The sequence below is a fragment of the Contarinia nasturtii genome, unplaced genomic scaffold (genome assembly GCF_009176525.2).
Source record: "Contarinia nasturtii isolate CC-2019 unplaced genomic scaffold, AAFC_CNas_1.1 Cnas_scaffold_533, whole genome shotgun sequence".
Classification (NCBI taxonomy): domain Eukaryota; kingdom Metazoa; phylum Arthropoda; class Insecta; order Diptera; family Cecidomyiidae; genus Contarinia; species Contarinia nasturtii.
Window position 1 is genome coordinate 3,995,703 of NW_022197885.1, and position 24,371 is coordinate 4,020,073.

At 32.9% G+C, this 24,371-nt stretch overlaps 1 protein-coding gene and 1 long non-coding RNA gene across 5 annotated transcripts in view; one reads left to right on the top strand and one right to left on the bottom strand.

Annotated features, from left to right (window-relative positions):
* LOC116339527 (fasciclin-2) overlaps positions 1-24,371 on the bottom strand; it is a 97,191-nt gene that overhangs the window by 2,450 nt on the left and 70,370 nt on the right. For 3 of the 4 annotated variants that reach the window (XM_031765459.1, XM_031765457.1, XM_031765456.1), the window contains exons 2-12: positions 8,831-9,002; positions 8,530-8,586; positions 7,691-7,857; positions 7,442-7,566; positions 7,130-7,358; positions 6,940-7,006; positions 6,635-6,864; positions 6,268-6,573; positions 5,680-6,177; positions 5,419-5,591; positions 5,115-5,304 (exon numbers count right to left, since the gene is read on the bottom strand). In XM_031765459.1, coding sequence (XP_031621319.1) covers positions 5,115-5,304; positions 5,419-5,591; positions 5,680-6,177; positions 6,268-6,573; positions 6,635-6,864; positions 6,940-7,006; positions 7,130-7,358; positions 7,442-7,566; positions 7,691-7,857; positions 8,530-8,586; positions 8,831-9,002 — 2,214 coding nt within the window. The remainder of the gene's footprint in view (positions 1-5,114; positions 5,305-5,418; positions 5,592-5,679; positions 6,178-6,267; positions 6,574-6,634; positions 6,865-6,939; positions 7,007-7,129; positions 7,359-7,441; positions 7,567-7,690; positions 7,858-8,529; positions 8,587-8,830; positions 9,003-24,371) is intronic. The other variant, XM_031765458.1, reaches the window with a different exon arrangement.
* On the top strand, positions 12,367-13,026 carry LOC116339533. The gene is made up of 2 exons (XR_004201005.1): positions 12,367-12,539; positions 12,604-13,026. It is a non-coding gene; the product is annotated as an uncharacterized LOC116339533 (long non-coding RNA).

A 24,371-nucleotide genomic window follows, 5' to 3' on the forward strand; every position in this document is an offset into this window, starting at 1 on the left:
TGAAAAAATGAATATAGCATAACCAAAAAGCCTTTGAACCGAATATTTACTCTCCATCAGTGGACCACCACCGCTACATTAATTTTGATTGACTGTTATAAACCATTTTTTCCCAATCACCCAATGATAATGTTAATATAAATTTTGATTGATAATAAAGTTCTTAAAAAAAATCATTTTTTTCGTCCATAAACATAATTAAAAATCCGTTTAAAAGCAAATATGAGTAGATCAATTAAAAAATACTTTTCAATTTATAATATTAAATAAAATATTAATATTAAAAATTCCATTTCTTTCAATAACTTTTTGGGTCGATTACCATTACCGCATATTTATAAAGTAGCTATCAATATCCAAACACCCATTGGATTTATACGCTATATAAATATGTTTACATCGTAGATTTAACATTTAAAATTACATTTTAATATCTAAAACTATAGCATTTGGTATCTATGTTCGTTTCCATTAGTTGTATGTTATTCCAAATTTTTTTTTCTCATATCGTAAATTTATTTGCACGTTTTTTGTGCAATGCTATACAAAAATGGCGCGTTGAATTCAAGCAATGACATAGAAGTAATGTGAGCAACTGAGAGGGAATAAAAGCGTTTACATTACATCTTTTCAACCGTTTTTAATCACGTACTTTCATCGTTCTATTTGTTGAAATTGAAAAGAAAAGTCGATTTAATGACGCAAATACTCTGTAATCGCACTCATTTTAAAGCTAAAAAGCGCCAATTAGCTTCATATCATGCAAAAGCTTTTATGTGATTGTGTATGCGTTCTATTTTCTCTCTTTTCCTGATTGCATTCATTTTGGTTGCTTGTGTTTCATTTTGTGTGTATGTGTGTGTTTTTTTTTACAAATTCATGTGATTTTACTGTTTTATGTGTTCTTATAATATGCTCATATGAAGAGAAAAGACTATTTACAAAAAAGATAGATTTAGGGATCTGGGTATAGTTTTTTTTTCTTTGTGACAGTGCATTATATCTACAAATTAACATTCAAAAACCAAAAAAAGGAGTAGAGTCCAAATAAGAAGAAGGGTTGAAAGCAAAATAAAAGTTTTCATGTTATTTACCTTCTTGTTGACAATAAAAGAACTCACATTTTAAAAATTGATGGTATAAAACTAAAATAAAAACATTACACGATGTTGTGTGGATTGGTAGAAACTGTTCTGTTTCGATGAGAAGATAGAGAGAAAAGATTCGTGGTGGCACTTGTCTCAAGAAATTCTGACGCAGAATGCAAGAGTTTCGAATATGCAATGTGACATTTTGTGAAATCGTAATCGAAAGAAAAACACTGTTTTATTTATTTCGCTTTAGATTTTAATTACATATCTAAATCAAAAAACAAGTAGTTTGCAAGTAGTTAAATTGTATGTTGTAATTGCTAAAATCGGTTGGTTCATGGTTTATATATGTGTATATGTGTGTATAATGAATACACTATTTTGGACTTTTAAGAAAATCTTTGATTTGATTCTTTGTTGAAATATTCGTTGTCGGAAAGCCCCTACCCTTATATATCATTATAATGAATGCTTAAAATTCATTTAACTTCTGTTTGTACACACCGAATATTTATTTTTATTTTTTTAAAAATGTTCAAACTCCTTTATATCGCATATTCGTAAACAATCCTTAAATATTTGTGTTTTTCTTCACCGTTAAATACATATATTTCCATACATTGATAAACATTTGTGTAAAAAACAGAGATTTGGAATTGATATTTCGTATTAAATTATAGTAGTCTAATTGAACATTTATAATTGAACGGATTCCCTTTGATCCAACAACAATATTTATTCGTTCGTTTTTTCGTCATTTATTCATTATAAAGAAATTCTGCTTTTAATTCAAACTAACTAAATATTTTCACTAACTAAGGCATTGTGTTTTGTGAAGCAACTTATTTCAATATAATAATTTTTAATCAGCGATCATCACTACCCTTTTCTTATTCTGTGTGTCATTAACGGAATCTACACACAAATCATCGCCTATGTAATATTTTTTCACTTGTATACAAATTCAACACTGATTTTTTTAAAAAAATGCTGTAAAATATGGACTGGATAATTAGATTGGTCATTGGGCTATGGAACCAGTGAAATTATTGTCCAATTTAATTTGAAAAGTGACAGTTTGTCGATATTTTAGTTTTGCTCATTTTACTTATTCGTTGGATGAATTGAATTAATAAAAATTCAAACGAGATTTCCATAACTACGAGAGACAATGGGCTACATATATAATTATTTGATCTCTCTCACAAAAAACACCCAATTCGAGTGACAATATCATGCACACTACAAATAAACACTTAGAAGAACACAAATATGATATATACACATCAAATTGTGTTCGAATGGAAATCTTATAGCTGCGTTGTTCGTTTATTTCCATTGCCACTAAATTTCTTTAATATTCGAGTATTTATTCATTAATTAATAATCAATTAGGTATTAATTTTGAAACGAGCCACTCAAACGACGATCGGTATATTTTCTATTTTTGCTACTCGATACCGTTACGTATATATGTGTGTGTTTGTTTCTTTTGTCGAAATGTGAGTGAACGAAATTGATATTATTTTTCTAGGAAAGGAACATTTTTATTATCGAGTAGTGTTTGGAGTCGTCAACGGATTTTTAATTAGTTTTCGTTTTGCCTAAAAATGTTCTTTTGCTATGGTTTTATGTTGATTAATCTAAGATATAAATGTATTAAATTCGTATGATCTTATTTCTTGGCTACATGCTGTCTGACGGTTTCAATAATTTTCGTTTTTTTTCGTGTAAATTCCAATATGCCATTGAACAGCATACACGCACTACGTTTTGAGTATAATTGAGATGATGGACTTTTAATTATTGTTCCATGATAAAAATGTATTCTAGTTATTGTGTTTTGTGAAATTGCCCAAAATCAACACCATTCGCTCATTTATTCTACATCACTTTTAAAGAAGAGAATTGATGATTTCTTAGAATCCCAAATAAATAGAGAAATGGAATGAACTACAACATGCATGAGACACGGAATAAAAGTACTGAACCAAATTTATGAATATTCCAAATAATTCATTTGAGATTTAATGATAATTGGGCATCTGTTTCACCTATGAAAGCCCCAATTCAAATGACGTCTATTGGCATGCAATAACATGTGCAGAAACGATTATTTGCTATGACTTGAATATACGAGAATGAATATATGAAAACGAGAATGTGAAATGATTCGCCAATGAATTAAGGAATGTTATCGAACAAAAATGATTTAATTGAACATAGACATGTTGATGGTTGGCTTTGTCAGATCAAACTACGATCACATTAACCAATAAAAAATGCCTTGCATCTCTATGTAATAAAAAAAGATATGTATAAATATAGTTAAAACACTACAAAGAAACAGAAATAGATTCAAACCGAAAAAGTATAAGGTATGAAAATGAGCCCAGTTTTCACACGGCCATAATTACATACAATATATCTACGTTTTTCTTGATTCATTTAAATGTTTCGTGTGTATTTGTGTATACCCACAACAACAACAATATAACAAACATAATATGAATCAGGAATGGAAACATTCACAGAGAAATGGCTAAAAAATGGTTTGATATTCGATTTTTTTTTATTTTTTTTCAATAAAATGAAATTATTTGGTGAAATCAGTGTATGGAAGAAGATTGTGTGTCTGTCGTTGCGAATGAATAATTGCTGAACATGATCGATGCCACTAACGCTGTGTAGACTAATGATAACAACCATGGATTGTGTGCACAAGCGACACTGCCACCTCTATACCTCTTATCATCGCCTGGATGCAGCAAGAAAGACACATACAACCAAAAACATTACTATACACAATGGTGAATATATGGACAGCGAGTGTATGTTTGTGTTTGTATTTTTTGTATTTATATGAGTGTATGATATTTGTGAGAGAAAAAGACTGATTAACAAATTACACTTTGAATGTGGTTTTTTATAATATCATGTTGTGCAAAAGAGACATTTATTGAAATTTGGAATAGAAAACGGAATAAAATTGAAACTAAAACACACATATGTTTAGATAAATGCGGATTAAACTGAAATGGATATGATTTGAGCAGGTGAAATAAAAATGTGAAACTGAATGAAATGTGAACTATTTTCTTGCCAATTTTGCCTTACGCATGAATATGTGAAATAACAATCATAAAGATACAAATACAATTTGTTACGATTATATATATTCAAATGAATTGGAGTGGACATGTATGAGAGTGGCGAAACAAAGAAACCAAAATATTGTTCTTGGGATGTTGAAAACATATAACAAACCATTTAGACGTCATTTTTTTTTTGAAATAGAAACGGTGCGAAATGAAATAACTCAATTTAATCAAGTTCAACGGAAAGAGTTGGAACGGAAGATTTTTATGAGAATTATTACAAAAATGAGAATAGACTGAATGAACACAAAAACAAATCAATATTAATACCTAAATTATGTCGAAATTTTATTGCTTTCGTTCAATCATCAAATTGTTCTTGTTCTTCTTTCAAAGTGAATCACGAATAAATGAGTGAATGAGAGAGATGGTGTTTTTTTTTGTTGAAAACAAATTTCACTAATTTTGTGGAACGAAATTTCGACATAATTTCACCAAAAAAAGGTCAATTGCAAGCGGTGGATTTCCTTTTGCATCGACTTCGTCAAATTTTGTTTGTCTTTTTTTTTCAGTTTGACTTAATTCTATCGCAATTTTTCAAGCTCAATTGAGCTTGGTAAAATAAAATAATTTTTTTTTTCAATTTTCTCTTTGATTTCAATTTTCTTCGAAAGAAAAGCAAATGAATTAATAATTTTCACGCAAATTATAAATTGACAAAACGTTCAAATTATAAAGAATTAAATTAAAATGAAAATAATCATAACCGTTCAGTGATTATAATACCCAAAATATAAACAAAAACTAGACAACGTAAACAGCATACAATTCAATCGAGTGACGAAATTATAATTGTAATAAATACTGGAGGCTGATGATGTATGACCGTAGTATAAAAGTGAACCTAGTGCATTTGTTGACTCACCTACAGCCGTTTTCATGAGCAATGTGACCGGCTTTGAAAATCCGATTGCGTTATGGGCACGGATTTGAATGCGATAGTATGTGTCACCGCGTAATTCAGTCATTTTAAAGCCAACCGTCTCGCTGGGCGGAGCATTTTTCGTTTCGCATAATTGATTGATTTCATTCAAAGCGCCGTCAACCTTAAGGACCTGCGTTTCATTTAAAAAAAGTTTTTAATGATCGATTAATTTTGTTGAAGAAGAAAAAAAAGTAACCGAAAAAAAGCTTCGCTAAAATCTTATATTTCAAAGGCGTATACTTACTGGACAGTAACGAATTTGATAGAAATTAATTGGTTCACCATTATCTGGTGGTGTACTCCACGATAAATCAAAATGATCGGAATATGGTGAAACAACTAATGGTTCTTCGTCTTTGTTATCACTGTTTGGAACTCGATTGTGTAATATTTTTGGTGATTCGGGCGCCGATCGAACTGGAAAAAGATGAAAAGAATTAAAAAAAGTTTGCCAAAAGTGGTGGAAATATTTTAAGAAAACAAAATTTAAATTTGAAAATATTACCTGGTGTAGCCTGTGCTACATATGCACCCCATTGTCCTAAACCGACTTTATTCAATGCAGCAAAACGAAAATCATAGAATGTTTGTGGTCGAAGACCTTCAACCGTGAATTTACTATCTGGTGACCAAGAGCGATTGTATGCATTTGTCCAATCCGGTTCATTTCGGTCTTTGTATTGTGCGGCAAATGCGGTGATTGGAAGACCTGGGTCATATGGTGGCGATAGAATTTCGAATGTAATTGTTGTGGCGGTGACAACGACCGATTTGGCTTGTGGAATAACATCAGGGATGCGAGCTTCACGCAATTCCATTAAATGTTCAGCTTGTCCAAGACGATTTCTGGCAACACATTTGTATGCAGTATAGTAACGACGTTCACGTGGAATAACCAATAAATCACTTCGTGGTCCATTTCCTTCAATTTGCAAATTTGGATCGTTTAGCTCTTTTATTGGGCGATCATTCCATTTCCATTCGATTGTTGCATTTGGAAAACCTTGACAATTCACAAACACATCAAAGTTAATAAATTGTTTCTTTATTTTCTCTCTCGAAAGTTTAATTCCAACAAATGTTTATATCGTACCTTGTGCCAAACAACTGAGATTTGCTCTTTGTTCGTTCCATGTGTAAACTGGTGGTAAAGCTGACATATGTTCAAATGTTGGTGCATATTCAACGGTAATATGGCCATTTTTATATGCTGAATCGCCTTTATTACGCGCAATACACTCATACAATCCATCGTCAGATCGACGCAATTTATCAAAACGAAGAACACCAGTCGATTCGCCTTTGTAATCGTCACCACGTTGTTCCAAAGAAATATAGTCTAGAGGTGATTGTTGTTGGCCCGGACTGAATTCATCGGTTGATCCCCAGCGACGGAAAGCTTTAATAATAAAAAATATTTATTAGATTCAATTCTTAAATTAGATTCAATCAACACTCACTAATCTCTGGTGGTGGTCGGCCAGTGGCTTTGCAAATAATTTCAGCTTCTTCATTTTCAGGACGTGTAATATTCCACAATTCATAAATTCGTGGTCGAATCAATACATTGATAAGCGCTTTAGCTTTATCTTCACCCGCTGAATTTTTTGCATGGCAAGTATAATTTCCGTAGTCATCCTTTGTTACTCTCAATATATTCAATTGTCCCGTCAACGGGTTAACTTGAAATCTATTCACATACAGAGATAATACCAGTTTATTATGGAAAATTCTTGATGTAATTTATGTAAATAAATGAAATTACCTGTCGGCACTTTCAACATTCAATTGTTCACTATCCTTGATCCATGAATAAGTTGGCACTGGTTTACCTATAAAAGATGGATTTTTAGTAAATTCACTTTATCTTCGCTGTCAACCGTTAAACTAAACGACTTTAAGCAATAATTAATCGCCTTAAAAGAAAAAAAAGAGAGAATGAAGTTACTACATACCAGTGGCATTACATTTCAGCGAAAATGGTTGATCTTCAATACCCTCCAATTCCATTTCGAATGGTTGTACCTTTGGCAATACTTGGACCTCAACGCGAATATCACGTTCAACGAATTCACCGGTTTGAACAACAACTGCACGGCACGTATAAATGCCATCGTCTGATTCTTGTACATTACGCACCAAAAGACCTTTTGTTTGAATTACATACCGGTCACCAATTTTAATCTGACCCAAGATGAGAGAAGAAAAATTTAAATTGAAAAAAATTTCTATTTGATTAATAAAATGGTTGGAATTGTTTTACATACCGGATCACCATTGCGCAACCAATCAACGGTCGGAGCTGGATTAGCAGTGACTTCACATTGAACGACATAATCTTTGCCAGCGACTGGATATTGATATTCTGGTGCATTTCTCCATGTGATTGCGACTATGTTTGCATATAAAGAAATTTATATAGATTATTTACAATGAAATACAAAAGATAAACACGTGCCATCCACATGGGAAATACCAGTTTCTAGCAATAAAAACTTTTTTCATTAAAAATTTACCATAAGTTTCGATATCAACGCTGGTTTCGAGAATTTCTGTGTTTGCATATGATGCGGAGCAATAGTATTTGCCTGCCATGGTCTCAGTCAATGAAGGTATGATCAAAGCCAATAATTGCCCACCGGGCAACATTTCTGTGTACATCGGTGGTGTCGGAGATCCAGATCTTTTTTTTTTTATTTTAGAAAATGAACACAATTATTAATGAGAATAAAATCAAATATAAAAATAAATAAAAATGAAAACCAAATCCAGTTTTAGTTAAAAAAAACTTTCTTCGAATTTCAATTAACAATATTAACTTTAACCAAAAACTATTTACATATATTGATTCAATTCAATAATTCATGATTGTAAGAGGTTAAATGTCATTGGTGGAGGAAAACATACTATCTCAATGTAATTGTAATGAAATCAATTTGTAATGGCAACAATAGAACAAAAGAGAAACATGAAATGATATTTTATGTATAATAATTAGTAGTTGCTTTTTGTTATTTTCAATTCCCTGGAAGTTGTTAGTTTTTTGTTTGTTAGAATTGGTTTCAGTGAAATTATCAATAGAAAACCGAGCATTATGTGACTGAGATACGGGAACAATTTAATTTAATGGATGAAACTAGTAATTTACATAATGATTTTATTAGATTAAATTGATTCAACCCTTTGGTGAACGCCCTTTGGTTAGTAATGCAATCAAGAAGTAAAAAAAACCGAAGCCATTCCAGCAAAGAACATTAGATTGCTGCACTGTGGAAAATGCCACAAACTCGAGTGCCAAAACACAAAAACGGAACATGGATATGTGTTTGTTTAATTTGAAAACACGCTAACTTACGTCGGTTCATTACGCAATCTTCCATTGGAATCATACTTTGGTATATAATAATTCGATCTAATTGAATTTGCAATTTGGAATGTAATTTTTTTTTTGTGTCAAAGTACAAAGATATAGAGACAAAAGGAAAGAGAAAATAGTAAATTAAAATCGTATCTAAAGCTAAATAAGATTAATATTTTTCATCACAATGTTGAATATATTGGATTAAATATAAGTACAAGTTATGCTCCACCGTCGACCGTACTAAATAGAGAAAATCCGGTAGTTTATCGAGTTTCATTTCAGTGAAAGTACTTACTGTTTTGGCATTATGTTGATGTTGTCTTGTCCTCTCCATCGCAAATCAGTGATTAAATCCGGATTGTCAACTTTTGCTTGACATGTCATCAACGTCGATTTCCCGATCGGTCTGTATTGTGGCGTTTGTCGTGGAAGGATTTCAAGTCGGGGTTCTTGGCAATTTACATTATCTGTTGAGCAAGAGAAAAACATAAGCAAGTTAGTTGAGTTACATCGTAAATTTGTTTGCGAAATATTCCATTGATTTTCAATCAGATCCATGAAAAAAAAGGTTCCATCTCTATTGTTTCTTTTCTTCGATTCAGTATAATATACGTATAATTCAATTTAATTAAATCATAGCTGATATTTCTTTTTTTATATATTTTATTCTATGCTCGAAAAGCGTTCATGAATGAGTATGCTGAATTCGGTCCAAAGAAAAAAAAATTATATTCAATTTATTTTGCATGCATAAACAGCAACGATAATAGATAATTTGTCGATGATGTGCGCTGAATTTTAAACTCATTTTCCATGGTAATTTTATGATAGAAAGAGAGCGCTTCGGAAAATGTGTGGGTATGCATGAATCTTCTTCTTCGTTGGCCATTGATTACTTTACAACGGGCTTGCAAATGATTCCAACCTCTCTCCCTCCATCTCCGTACTTCAATTCAATCAGTGTTATTTAATGACGATAACAATTGGACGATGCACAGTCAACCCCTAGTGTGATTGAGTGTGGATGAGTGAGTCGTATGGAAACTTACGAGACGGCTAATCGAACGTGTTCCGATGCGAACGAACGTTAATAATGAGGTCTTTTCTTCTATTTTTTTCTCTCTCTTCTTATTTACAGTAGACGAACAAGAAAAAGAGAACAAAAAAAATGCAAACTCGACTCGATTTGTGTCGGATCGAGGAGCACGCATTGCATGCTCACAACTTTTTAAATGCGATTACAACTTTGTTTTGTTTAAACTTATACGCATCAAAGGCATTAGGCTTTTCATTGTGTAACACACCTTAACAAAAACCATGCATTTTATCGAAATAGCATTTTGTTTTCACTTTTGCTGTTCATCGATGCAGTCGCACATTTGGCACAAAAAAAGAACAAGACAATCCGTATCTTTTGTTTTGCCGGCCACTTCTAAATGGTAATTTGGGGGGATTCTCGTTTATAGATGAGCCAAATGCGTGATTCGAATTTCGAATCTGATGCGATTACAATTTGGCTCATCATCACATAAAATCGAAAAAAGTGTGGACGGCATGCACGCCGTCTGAGAAGCGTGTTGAAATAAATATGAGCGTGTGTTTTTTCTGTGCTTTTATTTTTTGTGGTGTTTGTGTTGGAACTTTAATTGATCCCAATTCGAAGGCGCGCAAATGCTACTCGAAAACACCACATAATTAATTGCCAAGAATAATAAAACAGTGTTATTTTTTTTTATTTTTTTGCTAAAACTTTTTTTACGCTTGCCAAGTTTTCAGCATAAAAAGGGAAAGGAAAGAGAAAAAGAGTGTGAAAGAAACGGGAGCAACCGGAGAAATTTTTAATTAAATTTCTGGTGAACCAGTTTTGCGCGAGGTGTTGATTTACGTCTGTGCTCGTTAGCATATCGCTTGAACAAAAAAAAAACAATTTCATCGATTACAGCCACATTTTGCACATTTTAATTCGCCGTCTTGTAAGAAACTACGTGAAGCATTTTATCGATTTTTCGTTGGCACAAAAACATAAATTTTCCGCAGAAAACTTTATATAATATTGAAACAGTGAAAATAATTTAATGGCTTGAAAAGTGATGGCATAGAATGTTTCATATAACAAGGAAATTGAGTTTTGCTTAACACCATTTTGAACTCATCAATCATTACTTAATTTTTGATGTTTGAACAGGAGCGTCATATGTTAACTATGCACAATACACATCTATGGTTGTAACTACGGGATTCATAACACTTTTCACACTCACAATGTAAAAAAGAGTGTTTAGTATTTAAAAAAAAACCTTCGATCGATCTTAGCTAGCTTTTTAATAAATAAACTGTTTTTGCGTCCCATAATGAATAATCAGCTTTCAACAGTTACAGTGGCTTGAAAATAAACACTATTTATATCGAAATCCCATAGCAACGATTGTTACATTTTAAATCCCTAATATAACAATGACCACCATGCCTTTGTTTCGATTGAATAAATGATGGGTTAATTGGAATTTAGGTGATGCACAAAAAACTAACCGTATCAGCTTTTTGTTGGCACACTACAGAAATTAAGCTGCCATTCGCAATAAATAATTTGTGTCGAAACATGAAACCAAATTGTGCGGACACTTCACTCCTAAATATTTGATTGTAATTTATTGTTCGATCTGGGGAAAGGGCCTTTATTATCATGAAAAACTACTAAAGACTGGTAACTGAATTATTTATTGAGCATTTTTTTTCACTTAAACTGCCAATGAAATTTTAATTTGTTCAATTTTTGGTAAAAACTCTTTTGGCGTGTCCCACATGGGTGCGTGTGTGTGTTTGCATGTGTTAAATTTTCATATTCATCCATTAAATCACAATTAAACGGACACAACAATTAAACTATAATGGACATATAATTTGCCCTTAAGCGCAATTCAAGAGTTGTGAGATGTACAGTTCTGAACACAGTTCTGAACACATTTTACACATTTGCATTTTTTGGAAACATGAAGCCGAAATTAATTGAATTTACGTGTGCATAACAAAAATGCCTTTTTAATCATCATTCAATGGGAAATGCCGCTTTTTATTTTATGTAGTAAATTAATTTTTTGGTCTTTGTTACTTTTTTGTATATTTGTATCCAGTTATCCTCTTGTGCTTTTGAGATCCATCGGATGAAAATTCAAATTCATTATAAAAACCTCAAATACGAAAATATTAATTAAATTTACATTTCCGCAAAAGAGCATTATTGGGACAAAAAAAATATTGTATGTACTTATTGTGGTTCAGAAAATTTATTATATAATTTTTGGCGCTCTCTTGCTCATCACGCACAAAAAAATGTTGCTCATTTCATAGCGTTGCCATAGGAGATAGAAGTAAAATTACAATGGCAAAAGCCACATTTTCAGTGACATTTTAAATTCATCGAACCTTTAATTTGTGGTTTTTGGTTTTTTCCCCCATCATGATTCATGAACGAGTCCCAGACTTGGTGTAAAAAGTGTGTTATAACTAAGTATGATCAACATTGGAAAATTACAACTCATCAACAAATAAAAAAAATGTGGTGCATTTCGGAAATTTCGTTTTTTTTTTCAAATACAAATGAAAGTATGTATTATTTAATAGATAATGGTTTTTGTAGTGGTTTTCAAACATATTTTATACTTAGTTGTACTACTTTTATAGGCTCAAAAAGCAGGCTGATATTGACTTAGTGACATCAGTGACATGTGTTAATTGTGATATTGTTATTTTGTTGTATAAAATTCCATACTCATTAAAACAAACAGAAGGTGACATTTGCAACGCAACGATTCTTCAAGTGAGGTGCAAAAGTGTATATACACTGAACTCATTCGATAGAGTGATCAATAAGCAATTAGTTGTCAACTTGTCGATTACATTTTAACTAAAACATATTGAAACGATCTTTTTAATTTGAGTTAAATTAAATCATGTTGCATCGAAATATTTTCGCTCTACTTTTTCTCGGAATCGTATTTTGTGGGGTAAATAAGTTTAAAAATTAAAGATGGATCGCGATTTCAGATTCATATTCCTTTTTTTCTACAGATTCAATTCTCTGAAGTGAATGCAAGTAACAATGGTAAAGGTATCATAGGTGGTATGGGCTGTATTTCTGGCTCAAAAACAGCCGATGATCTGTGGGAGGAGTATCAACGATTGTTGCAACTAGGTAAGGCGGAGAAAGCGCAGAAGATGTTAGACAAGTATAACGAGAAGTATGAACAGGAACAACGTGAAGCACTACAAAGATTTAATAGAGAAGAAGAAAGGCGTAGGAGAGAAGAAGAAAGGGTTCAAAAGAAAGCTGAAGAAAATAAACACAAGAAAATTCGTCCTTTATTCTTTCAAGAATAAATGTTCTCCTCGTTACTTGGACAATCTTATTGTTGATTAAATTGATTGTCAATATGAAAAAAATGTCAAAACGCAATGAAATTGAATAAATAAGATTTCACAAAGAATAACTAATTTAATGTATAATTATTTGCCACGCAGCAGGAAGTGAATCCATAATTACCAATTTACGTATTGCAAAAGGAATGTTTGGTAGATAATTGGTTTTCCATTCACTCTTTCTTTCTCTTATATGCACGAAAATCTGGTTGTGAGTATTGCTATGGCAGTCTTCATCATTTTTTCACAACTTTCGCGAATTCACTACAGTTTTTCTATTTAAAATAAAAAGCCATTTCGTAAAAAAAATTCTATATATTGTGTGCATTAGTATTTCTTAATGTTTTTGAAATCACATCGTGCATGACAACAACATTGACCGAAACTTTAATTTTTGGTTGACAGAGAAACGAAGGGCAAGCGCAATTTGACAGATACTTATAACACCATCTACGTAAAACACGCTGACTACAATGTAAATCAAACGTATAAAAGTTTCCCCTTCTTCTTCATCTCATTCCCCTCACTATACTTTTTGATTGTAGTAAGCCTGTTTTACACAGATGGCGTTTTTCTGTAAGATATGTGACGTCATAATACAATCATATTGACTGCGCTCATCTCTCGCAGAGAAAAAAGCAACGTATTCAACACTATTGAAATGGTTTGATAACATGGTAACATAGGATAAATGTATGTAAATGGTTTGTAATCAACACCGATAATTTGGATAAACAATTGGCCAATTTCGCCTAGTTTATTGGTTTGGGGTATTGAAAACGTCATGACTTTTGTCTATTTTATTTTCTTACCGGATACCATGAATTAGCCATTCAAGCGTAAATAGAGCTTGCACAATAGAAAAAGAGTCTAGCCATTGACTGTGTGCTTTGGACGGTCGAAATCGATCTTATCGACAGAGCGAGAGAGTAACACGTGTGTGATTTTTATATGAAAATAATGAATGTGCGAAATCAGCAAAAGCGACTTTTCATTTGTCATGTATTTTTTGTTGGGCCGTAGTGTGTACGACATCATCTGAATGGGTATTACCAAAGGATGTTTATGTGTATATTATAAACACATATCCCAATATCAGCAATGTAATGCGAAACATTTGTATAACACCAAAAGCGATTCATTTATTATACGATGGAAATACAAGCATGCTTTACGATTGGAATTTCGGGTATGATATGAAGAAAAAAAGAATACTTCCGAATTCATTTAAATGGCTCGGCTTTTCTGACAACGTTCTGACTTTTATTTGCTCACATTTTATCACACAGTTTGAATTCCTTATTGACATATGGAATTGACATCGATGTGTCGATGCACTTACTCACTATGCCACACACTATATCCGTCGAAACAATGTGTGCTGAATAATATTGACACTCATAATGAAATCTGTCAATTTCAGTTAAAATAAAGGAAAAGAAGAAAAAATCCAATTTGCTGCCAAAGAAAACGACTGCCATTGAATGGAAAATTCATCACCTAATACATAATCAATGAAGCTCTCCCAATACTATGGCATGGTTTAATGTATTTTGAAGTTTGTTTTCTTCCTATGTCTTTGTTGTCATCATCGTCGTCGCATGACACATCCATTGGGTTTTAATCATTTGCAGCACATTCTGCTCGCTCCTCTATCTTCCTCTCTAACTATCTCGCTCTCTCTCCTTCTTCCGAACAATGGTTTTATTATGCGAGAATTTCGTTTAATTCTGAAACAGCGGTACATTTGTACTACATTAAACAGATGGGAATGAAGATGGCGATAAGGAAGTCATCACCACCGAAAATTACAATGGAAATGGATTTATTGAATGAACAAATGAAACAATATGTATAATTTTCATGTATGGCTATTGCAAACTGACTTTTCTCAATTTTGGGCCGCTTTTGTTCAACTGATGGAAGCTAGACAAAGTGAAAATACTGTGAAACATACTGAAATTGGATGGAGTATGTGCGAATGAAAAGCGCCACGGGAACATGAAAGCTAAACGAGCATGCTGACTGGCTGGCTTGGCTGGCTCGCACACTGTATATTCCAAAGGAGGGTTGCATTTACGTTACGTGCCCAAACATGTAATGTTAAAGAGTACATGTGCACGCAATTATGTGCATTAAACATATTTTCTCATTTGTACGTGCCACAACATTTTCAACATACTGTTCCCTGGAGTGATGCATGTTCCAAACAACAGTACAATACAGCACATGCAAAATTTACGTTCAATTCCATCCATTTTCTTTTCAACGAAAAACGCATACATGTTTATACGCTCGTTTTTTTTATTCTTCTCTAGCCCTTTCCATTTTTCTGACTTTCTTTTTGGTTTAAATATTATTATCGTTGAAGACGACGACGAAGACGTCGGCAATGCTGTTGTAGCGGTAACATGTTTTCATGAGCATTTGTTTCATGCGTGTTGTTTCATTATCGTAATAATTTTATTAAATTTTTCCATATTAGGCATGTCAAAATCAAATTAAATCGTCGTGAATAAATTGCGTTGTTATGAGTTTTTATCGCGATGGATTTTTGTACAGGGTATGGCATTCTTGTGGGACTTTAATGCGTGATATGTCAAATGCCTTGACGGAATTGATTCTAAAACAACAAAAGGATGTGTTCGCAGAAGAATTTTTTTTCGTTTCGCGACGCACCCTGCAATAAGCACGCGTCACTCAAGACCTTGCAATGAATATATATATTGTCGAGATGGAGCGCTCGTGCGAACAAACGATTGAAACAGAGTGTGAGTGTATAAATCACTTTCGCTTTTCAATTTCGTTTCTCATGCATTAAATCGTAAACAAGTTGTCGGCAAACATCGCCAATCCATTTGATGTCTGTTGTCGTATGTTAACAACTCAATTCACAATTAAATTTTATGTTTTATTTATTTTACGGTCTTTATTTGAATGCTCTTGTCTCGAATGCTCTCTCGTTTAAACAAGAAAAAATAAAAGCATCGCCTGAATGTAATTATAAAGTTTCAAGTTCATGTTCACAAAAACGAAAAGTATAACAAATCCAAAGAAATACTTTTGAAAGCCAAATAAAAACCGAACGAATACGATCTGAATAAAATCGTCTTAATGAAAATTCCAAATGGTTGAGTTTTGTGGCCATCATTCCGTTAATCCTTGTAAAACGAACAAAGTGTCCGAATTAAGATAGGAGAAAATCCCAAAAACAATGGAATAAATCACGTTTAAGCATTTATCGTACGGCCAAAATTATTGAGCTTAAGGATATCTTCGCCACCCAAAGATGTTCGATATCGGTGAGCATAACAAATCTATGCGAAAATGAAATGGACTTTGGTATAACGAAATGCGAGAATTTATGGTTTGTTTTGTTTATGTACGAAGTACCAAAAAAAAGAACGAAAAATACCTTTTGGCATTCGTTTCGGTATTATCCAATGATTTTCATCAAAATATTTTGGCCAATGGTATTTTTGGTGGTGAACGATTCGAACACCGCCGTCTGTCAATACAAAACGGATGTTAATCGGCAGTCGAAGCAATGAAATGCAATGTACTTAGCACATTATCACGTCAACGTGGGAATTAAAGACAAACAACTGTCGAAAATGGATTGAATTCAGTTCAAAACATTTTTTGTTTATTTTGGTTTGGTGTTTTAGTTACCTTGCCGAAAGGCAGAGTTTCCGTTTTACGACAAGACAGACCAATGGAAAAGTTAATTGTATACAGGTTACCCGAGGTGAATTTCTCACTAAAAGCTTCTCTTCATTTATATTGGAATGTTATCACTTCAACCGCACTCATTCTGCCACTTAAACTTTCTTCTTTTTTTATCACGTAATACGAAAGATCATCGAGAAAATCGGATTTAACATAAAGTACAAAACTTAATGTTGGAAAATTAATAGCCAAAGTTTAAAGCGGAAAATGCGATTTCTGCACTGCAGTGATATATTTGAATAAAACCGAACTAAAATTTATGACTATCAATTCGATTGGTTGTGTTGTTGTTTTCTGTTTCGCATTTGCCAGTTTGAAATTTATTTGTTCATATTATTATGGATTTCGATTCGGGCAGTTATTTTTTTTTCGTTCTTTCAATGTTTCCGTAGTGTGTTTGCTTTACATTTTGCGATTTGACGGAAATTTACATATTTTATTTTCTATCGAGAATGAAAATGTTCCTCATATTTTCAGTTTTTTTTTTTTTGTAAACGACCTTTACACCAATATTTATGGTGGTTCGATTCAATACGGAACGTGAATTTTTCCACACAAACCAAACAATATGCTCCAAAACTCAAAATATGGATCTCTTTTTTGTTGCGTTATTATTTATCTTAGAGATTTTTTTCCACCCCAAATTCATATATGCACACTGTCGTTTGTTCACAAATAAAAGAAAAAAGAAAAACACATTGAGTGAAATTGCTTTATATTTATGACTATCCATACAAGGAGATATTCATTGCACCGAGAGAGAGAGGGAGGTGAGAGAGAAACACAATTGGAATGAGGGAAAAAAATAGCAAAAAATAAATAATTTTTTATTAGGAGTTTGTGTTATTGAAGCATGAGAATTGTGTTATCACAAACACAAGATAGCGAGAAAAACAGTAGTCAACTGAATTTTCCATCAATACGCCCCGCTTGACTCTAACTCACACGCATACATTTTTTATGAATTTCTTTATTTTTATTGTGATATTTGGCTCAAGAATAGGCGGCCTCTTTTCGATATATTCAACGATCAAACTGAAGACAGAATTTATGGTGAAAAGGTTATGTTAGACGCTCCTAGACACCAGAGGTTATCATACAAAATAAACGGCAAACACAACCAAGTATTTTGATACCGCGCTGCTACACAAAACAAACGAAATGAAATAAACAACAAAACTCTCTATATATGACTCAATTTATATTCATCAACACCCTCTATCTTGTTATTTAAATCACTCCGTGTACACATTTTCATTTCAACTCCCAATGCTTACTTTTTCATGCTAACGGGATGCTCATGTGTTTTACCACTTTGGGTGTTGCTGCTTCTCGTGCATATTTTTTTCCGCCGAGCACAACATTTGGCAGCAGAAAGAGCGTTCGAAACTGGTTTTTATCAGCGTTTCCCCTGTCTATAAAAATGTAGATGATTGCACACAAAAACATCGAGAAAACAAAACTAGAACAAATCATCAGCAATATTTGTTTTGAATTCTCCTGTGAATTCCATCGAACATTTCTGAACTGGAATGATTCCCAATTTTAGATAGAACACCAAATGATGAAGTTTTGCTCGATTTTTTTTCTGTTTGTATATCCATTAAAGCATAGAATTAAATCGAATTCAACGGTAGTGGAATGCAATCAACCGCGAATTAACCATGTGAAGTGAGTTTCAATGAAAATGTACTTCGCAATTTAAACATTCATTCACTACACAAAATACAACAGACAGAAAATGCGATTGATGATCAATGGGCAGCGGCAATATACGCAGCAATTCGAATAAACAGTGGTCCGTGTTTATTTCACTTTTATTCTTGCAAATATTTTTCACTAGCAACCATAATTGCTTTTCCACGAAAAGGTGAGCGCTTACCGCATCGCATAAATAAAATGAATGCTAGCAATATTGTGACACAAGTTAAATAGGAAATTCGATGAAAATGCACAAATGGATAATATTGCCTTATGGAATTTGTGATTGTTGAATGTTGTTACTGTATGTTCAATGTGGCATTCAAAAATGGAGTTGCTAGGCTGCATTCGAAAATGGCATTTTTTATAATCTATAGTGAACGTTAGAATTTTCAATGAAAATACACAAAATTGTGTCCATTGACTCGATGGAAAACATATTTCACCGGAAAGAGGAATTTTTGACCATGCATACACATTGTCTGGCTAGACTTTTCCATTTCACTTCGATTTTATGTGTAAAATTTCACATTTATGGTGTTTGTAAAAATCCGGCTCAGTATGCCATTAATTTTTTCGATGCTATTTACTTTGAAAATCTATTCTATTATCAAAATTTTCAACTTCCTTGTATGAAACTAACCAAACATGAATAGAGTGACATTGGGGGGAAATGAAAAAGACCGATGAGTCAAAAACATTCCGCATGTAATGCTGTACCACCGGATTTTTGTTTCCATTTCTTTTTTGGTTAAGGACATTGGTCTTTTTGTCGTTATCTATGCACAGCACGTTCGTGGAAAAAAGCCAAAATGCGACAACAGTACGGTCGTATGTTCTTCTTTTCTTCGAATTTCATTCTTTTTTTCCATTGTTATGTTGCATTCTAATGTAAACGTTGTCATTATATATATTCCTTTAGCAATCGTGTATGCCAACGGGGATTGTATGTCATATTTCTAGTTTGTTGTAGTTTTCGTCGTCATCGTTTTTTTTTCGTTGCTCATCAAGTCAAGTCATTGTCATCTTTAATGCTGGTTACAATTTTTTCGTTGGCTAAGAATCATGTTCTTCTTTTATGTCCACGGGGCAACAAAGTTTTTTTCCATGTACCAAACATTGGAATTATTAGTAACAGCACAAGAAATCATGGAGACATGTAATTTCTTTATTTTTTTTGGTGAAAAAAATTATATACTGCTCGATCAAAAAAAATGTTGCCTTCTAAAATAAAGAACTTTTGTGGAATAGTTTTTGGTTATCATTGATGGCCATGGTATTGGCTCATCATTAAAATTCAAGTCAACATTATGCTTGCATCGCAAATCGTATAACAAATATGCATTGTTCAACAATTATTATTGATTTTTCGCTAATTTATGACGTGGGTGATGAGAACTTGTTCATTTATGATATCATTTATATGTACTATCCAAATCAAACTCAATAGATATACCATTTTCCACAATTTCAATTTCACTGGCAAAGAATGTTGTGATGAATTACAGCCATTCGACGAAGGTATACAACAATTGACTTTAAATTAAACATTACCGTTAATAAGTATGATTATTGCCAATAGAGTTGTACAAATGCCATTAAACAACCCCAATCGAACGAAATAATCCAATTGTATTGGATTCAAATGAATAATTAAATTGATAAATTGGTCAATATCGAATGTCATATGAGCAATCGTGCAGCACTGTTTCTATGTTTAATTGTAAATCAAAATTACCGTATCGGTATGCGTGTGTCTGTGTTTTTGTGCGTATGAGAAATTCGGCATGTGATGCTTTCACGAAAAAAATAGAAATGTTGAATTAATATTTGCCATAACTGCAAATGGCCAAATAACTGACTATTCAAATGTAAAAATCGTATTCTAACTACGAGCGTGACGTGGTTTGCGTATGCCATAGGCCTCAATTTTCGGTTATATTTCAACCTGGTTATGTGCAAATATTCCGTTTGCTAGCTCAATGCTAAAATTAGTAACGTGAACTAATTACAGCTCAATGAATATTGCACATTTTCGATACCTATGGATTTTCAAATGATTTGTGCATTTTAAATTTTACCCGGAGCTCTTCACCTGGCTAAAATTACATCATGTTGCTGTATATCCGATTCAATTGTGGAAAACTCCGGATTAACTTCGTTCAGCATCCGATCCGGATTCACCAAATACATTTTCATTTAAATTTATGGAATATTTCCGTGCAAATTCAATTATGAACCCCAATCCACGGCACAATTATTAAATTTATTTTCATCCATATCCCTTGCATTTTGTAATGTGCACCTAACGCAATGGAATTTTTGAATAATGACAAAAATTTAAAACAACAAACTAACTACCAACAAGAAATTATTATTGCCGAAATATTATTTAGAGGATATGCACACTGCATATCCAGCATGTTTTTATGACAATGTGCTTATGAAAACTAAAATAAATGAAGTGCTAGTTGTATTTCATTATCGTTATTTTCAGTTGGAAGCATGCATGATTGCTAATTTCGTGTATGTAAAACTAATAATCTCTTGAGAGATAATCAAAATGAACTATTTTTAGGATAGAAGTCCAATTACTCCTACCAGTAGATTATATTTGAATATTGTTTTGAAGATGAAATATTTTCGACATTTTTCAATTAAAATATGTGGTAACGTTGATTGATCAAATTTACGCAATTTTTGTATGTAGTACCGAATAATGTCCACTTTTTCAATAGCCCGGGAGAATTGCTTGCTCGAAACAAAGTCAACAACTAGTTCAATAGAATGTTGTTTAAACTGTATGGAGCTCATCTTTGTATGCATATATAACTAAATCAAATGCGAGTAATTTTGTTTTAAATAAACATTTAATGCTTTTGTATTGCCACCATAAAGTTTTAGTTTTAATTATTCATTCAATAATCTGCATAGGTGTTGACGAGTATTCCTAGGGTTCGAGTTAACCCCAATGGGAGGATGTATCGACACATTTCAAACACATTTTATCACACTTGCCACTATGAAAAACGACGAAAAAAAAATATGAATGACTTAACGAGAAATTCGATTTTAAAATTCACGTTCAAGTTTGTTGTGTGCATAAAAGTGGAAACTGTCTTTGATGGATATGTATCTTTAATATATTGAGTTGACATGTAGTTCGATTTGATAAGATTAATATCAGATTTGATCTGATCCTTGAATCTTATTCGGGAAATCACATTGATTTTGCTGCAAGCATACTTTGCTGCAACTCTAATCTTTCATCCATACTTTAATTTATGTAGTTTGCTTCAAACGACCTTTCCAATCATATTAACGAACACAGATTTCAATTAGATCGAATGATGACTTTGACATTTTGCAAACGTTGAATTGATGAGATAATGTTCTAGCGCGCTGTTTAGTTACGATTTGAGTTGTTAAATTACATTGACGTTCCCTTTGAAATGGGCGGCGCCACCGTCGACTCAAAGATACTTGAACTCTATACATCCTCACATTGGTTAACCCCCCTTCAAAAAATATTATTCGAAACGCAAAAAACATTCTTGGGGATTTTTGAGCCCTGTAATCACTTTTTTTCCACTTTTTGCTAAAGGTTTTGCCAAGAGCCATTTTTTGCACTAGATAAAAGTGACTCTTGTGAGGAACCCATATGGATTTTTCCAGGGATCCCTCTGAGGAATTGTGCCATCAGTATTTGAAACAAAGCATTTTTGTATCCGCCATAAGATTTTTTGGAGGTTATTCGGAGCATTTAAATTTTAAAGTAAATCTGTCAATTGATGTCATTTTAAGGAATAATACAGGACGGGCATATTTGTACTCGTAAAACACATTGTTAATTTCATAATAAGTTTTTCACATTCCACACAAAGTCAATTTTCGCTAGCAACTACTTACTACATAATTGCTCCAAATCTGTGCAGTGACGTAAAACGTCATGGAAAATGTTATGGTTTTAGCTAGAATTTATGATGACGACTAATGTGTAATTGTGTTGAATTTTTATGAATTTCGCATATATGCTTGCAATGGTCGTTTGGCCAAACCGACATTCTGAGTCATTAAATTTAATGATGTCGCTTTGTCTCTAAAGTGCACGCGCGCGCACACACACATAAAGTACATACTTTATTTTAAATGCATACTCCACTGCAGCAATCATTCATATAAAACATTGAGAGCGTGTGCATATGTGTATTGCGGAACTGCGGTTAACCACATGCATCACAGTGTCGTGTACATTCTCCGTTGTTGACAATATCCAAATCGTAAATGAATCGGCAATTATTGCGCTCTGATCTCTGACATTTTTTTTATGCTCTACTCATCTTCTCGTCATTTTTTTCCCGAATAGAATGAGTGAATGGGCTTTATTTACGCACTTCATCAATTTCATTTGCTCGTCTGTCTAACCGCAACATTTTCAATTATTCTGCTTTTGGTGTTTGATTCTCTTTAGCGTTGGATCGTTTCAATTGGCTCGTTATGAACAAAGACATATGAACGAAGCATATGTTTTGGCCAGAATTGTTAAATGATTTCGAAGCGGCTTAGAGAACCATACGAAAACGCAATTTCATGTGATAAGCCTACAATTAGAATCACTGAAGCATACAATTAACAGTGGATTAACGATGAATCATAATAATGTTTAACATTTCACATCTGGCATTTGGCTCTTATCTCTTTGCGTTCATCAACGGCAATAATCACTCACACAGATTATTATTATGAAATTCTAAGGTCATTCGCATCTTGTATCCTACCGCGCGACCGATACACACTTAACATAACTCCCCGGCGATTGCAATGCAATGGAATAAAATCTTAAATTTATTTCACCCGCGTGCGACTGCCGCTACATCCCAAGACTTTCATTTTTATTTTATTCATTTAAACCACTTTTACGCTTTTTCAATGCAAATTCGCCGTTACACTTCCACTGTTTCTTGTCGTACATGCATAGCGAATGAAATTTTCATAATGTTTTATGCGTTTTTTTGGTGAGTTCAAGATAAAAGCAAAAGTTTGCAATGAAATTATTTAATTTACATTTATTCGCCTCGAAACGGATGAACTCAATTAATTCATTCATTATTTTGTTGAGAGTCGGGAGAGAAATAGAAACACCAGCACCAAGCAACGAATAAATTCGTGTGCATTATTATGTTTTGAATATGAATGATTTTTTCTTCTTCTGTTTCTCTCATTACATTATTCATAAAGTGTGTTCTGGAAATGTGAATTTCTCATGTTTATCGTAATGATGTTGGATTACTGGTTGGCCTTTGTGCCTACAGAATGAACTGGCACATAGCTTCGATTTGAAAACGCATTGACATGAGCAAATTAATAAAAGTCAACAAGCCTCTTAACGATTGAATTTGTCGGTTTGAAATCAATTAATAATCGTCCATTGATTTCAGACGTTTTTATTTAAAGAATACCACTCAATTATGGAAGAAATGCCTTCTGAATCTTCTTAAATGTAATTGTTCTTGGCGATTAGTGGTTTAAAAAAAATGGCATAAAAAGACTGAAAATCTGCTTAGGTATTTAATTTTCTCTATTTTTTTGATTTCGAATCAAATTTCATGAGAAAAATGAACTGTCGAACACATATCAATTTGAGAAAAAGAGATTTTCAGAAATCATTTGTTCGCATCCAACAATGAAGTGTATTGAAATGTGAAAAAAAATCGAAATAAAGAAAGATCCTGAGCCTGATTACAATCACAATGCAAAAATTCGGAAATATTGTTATGAAATGTGTATCATCGTTCTCTCTCTCTCTCTCTCTCTCTTTTCCTTCGTTAGCCATGCATAAGGGCGAACGGATGAATACATAAAAGTATTATACATTCATAGACCAACAACAACCAGAACTTGGCTCGATTTTTGGATATGCTATTGAAATCGGTGGCTTTTGTAGGTGGTGTGGTTTTGAATTACAAGCAGTATCACTTTAATATGTAGGT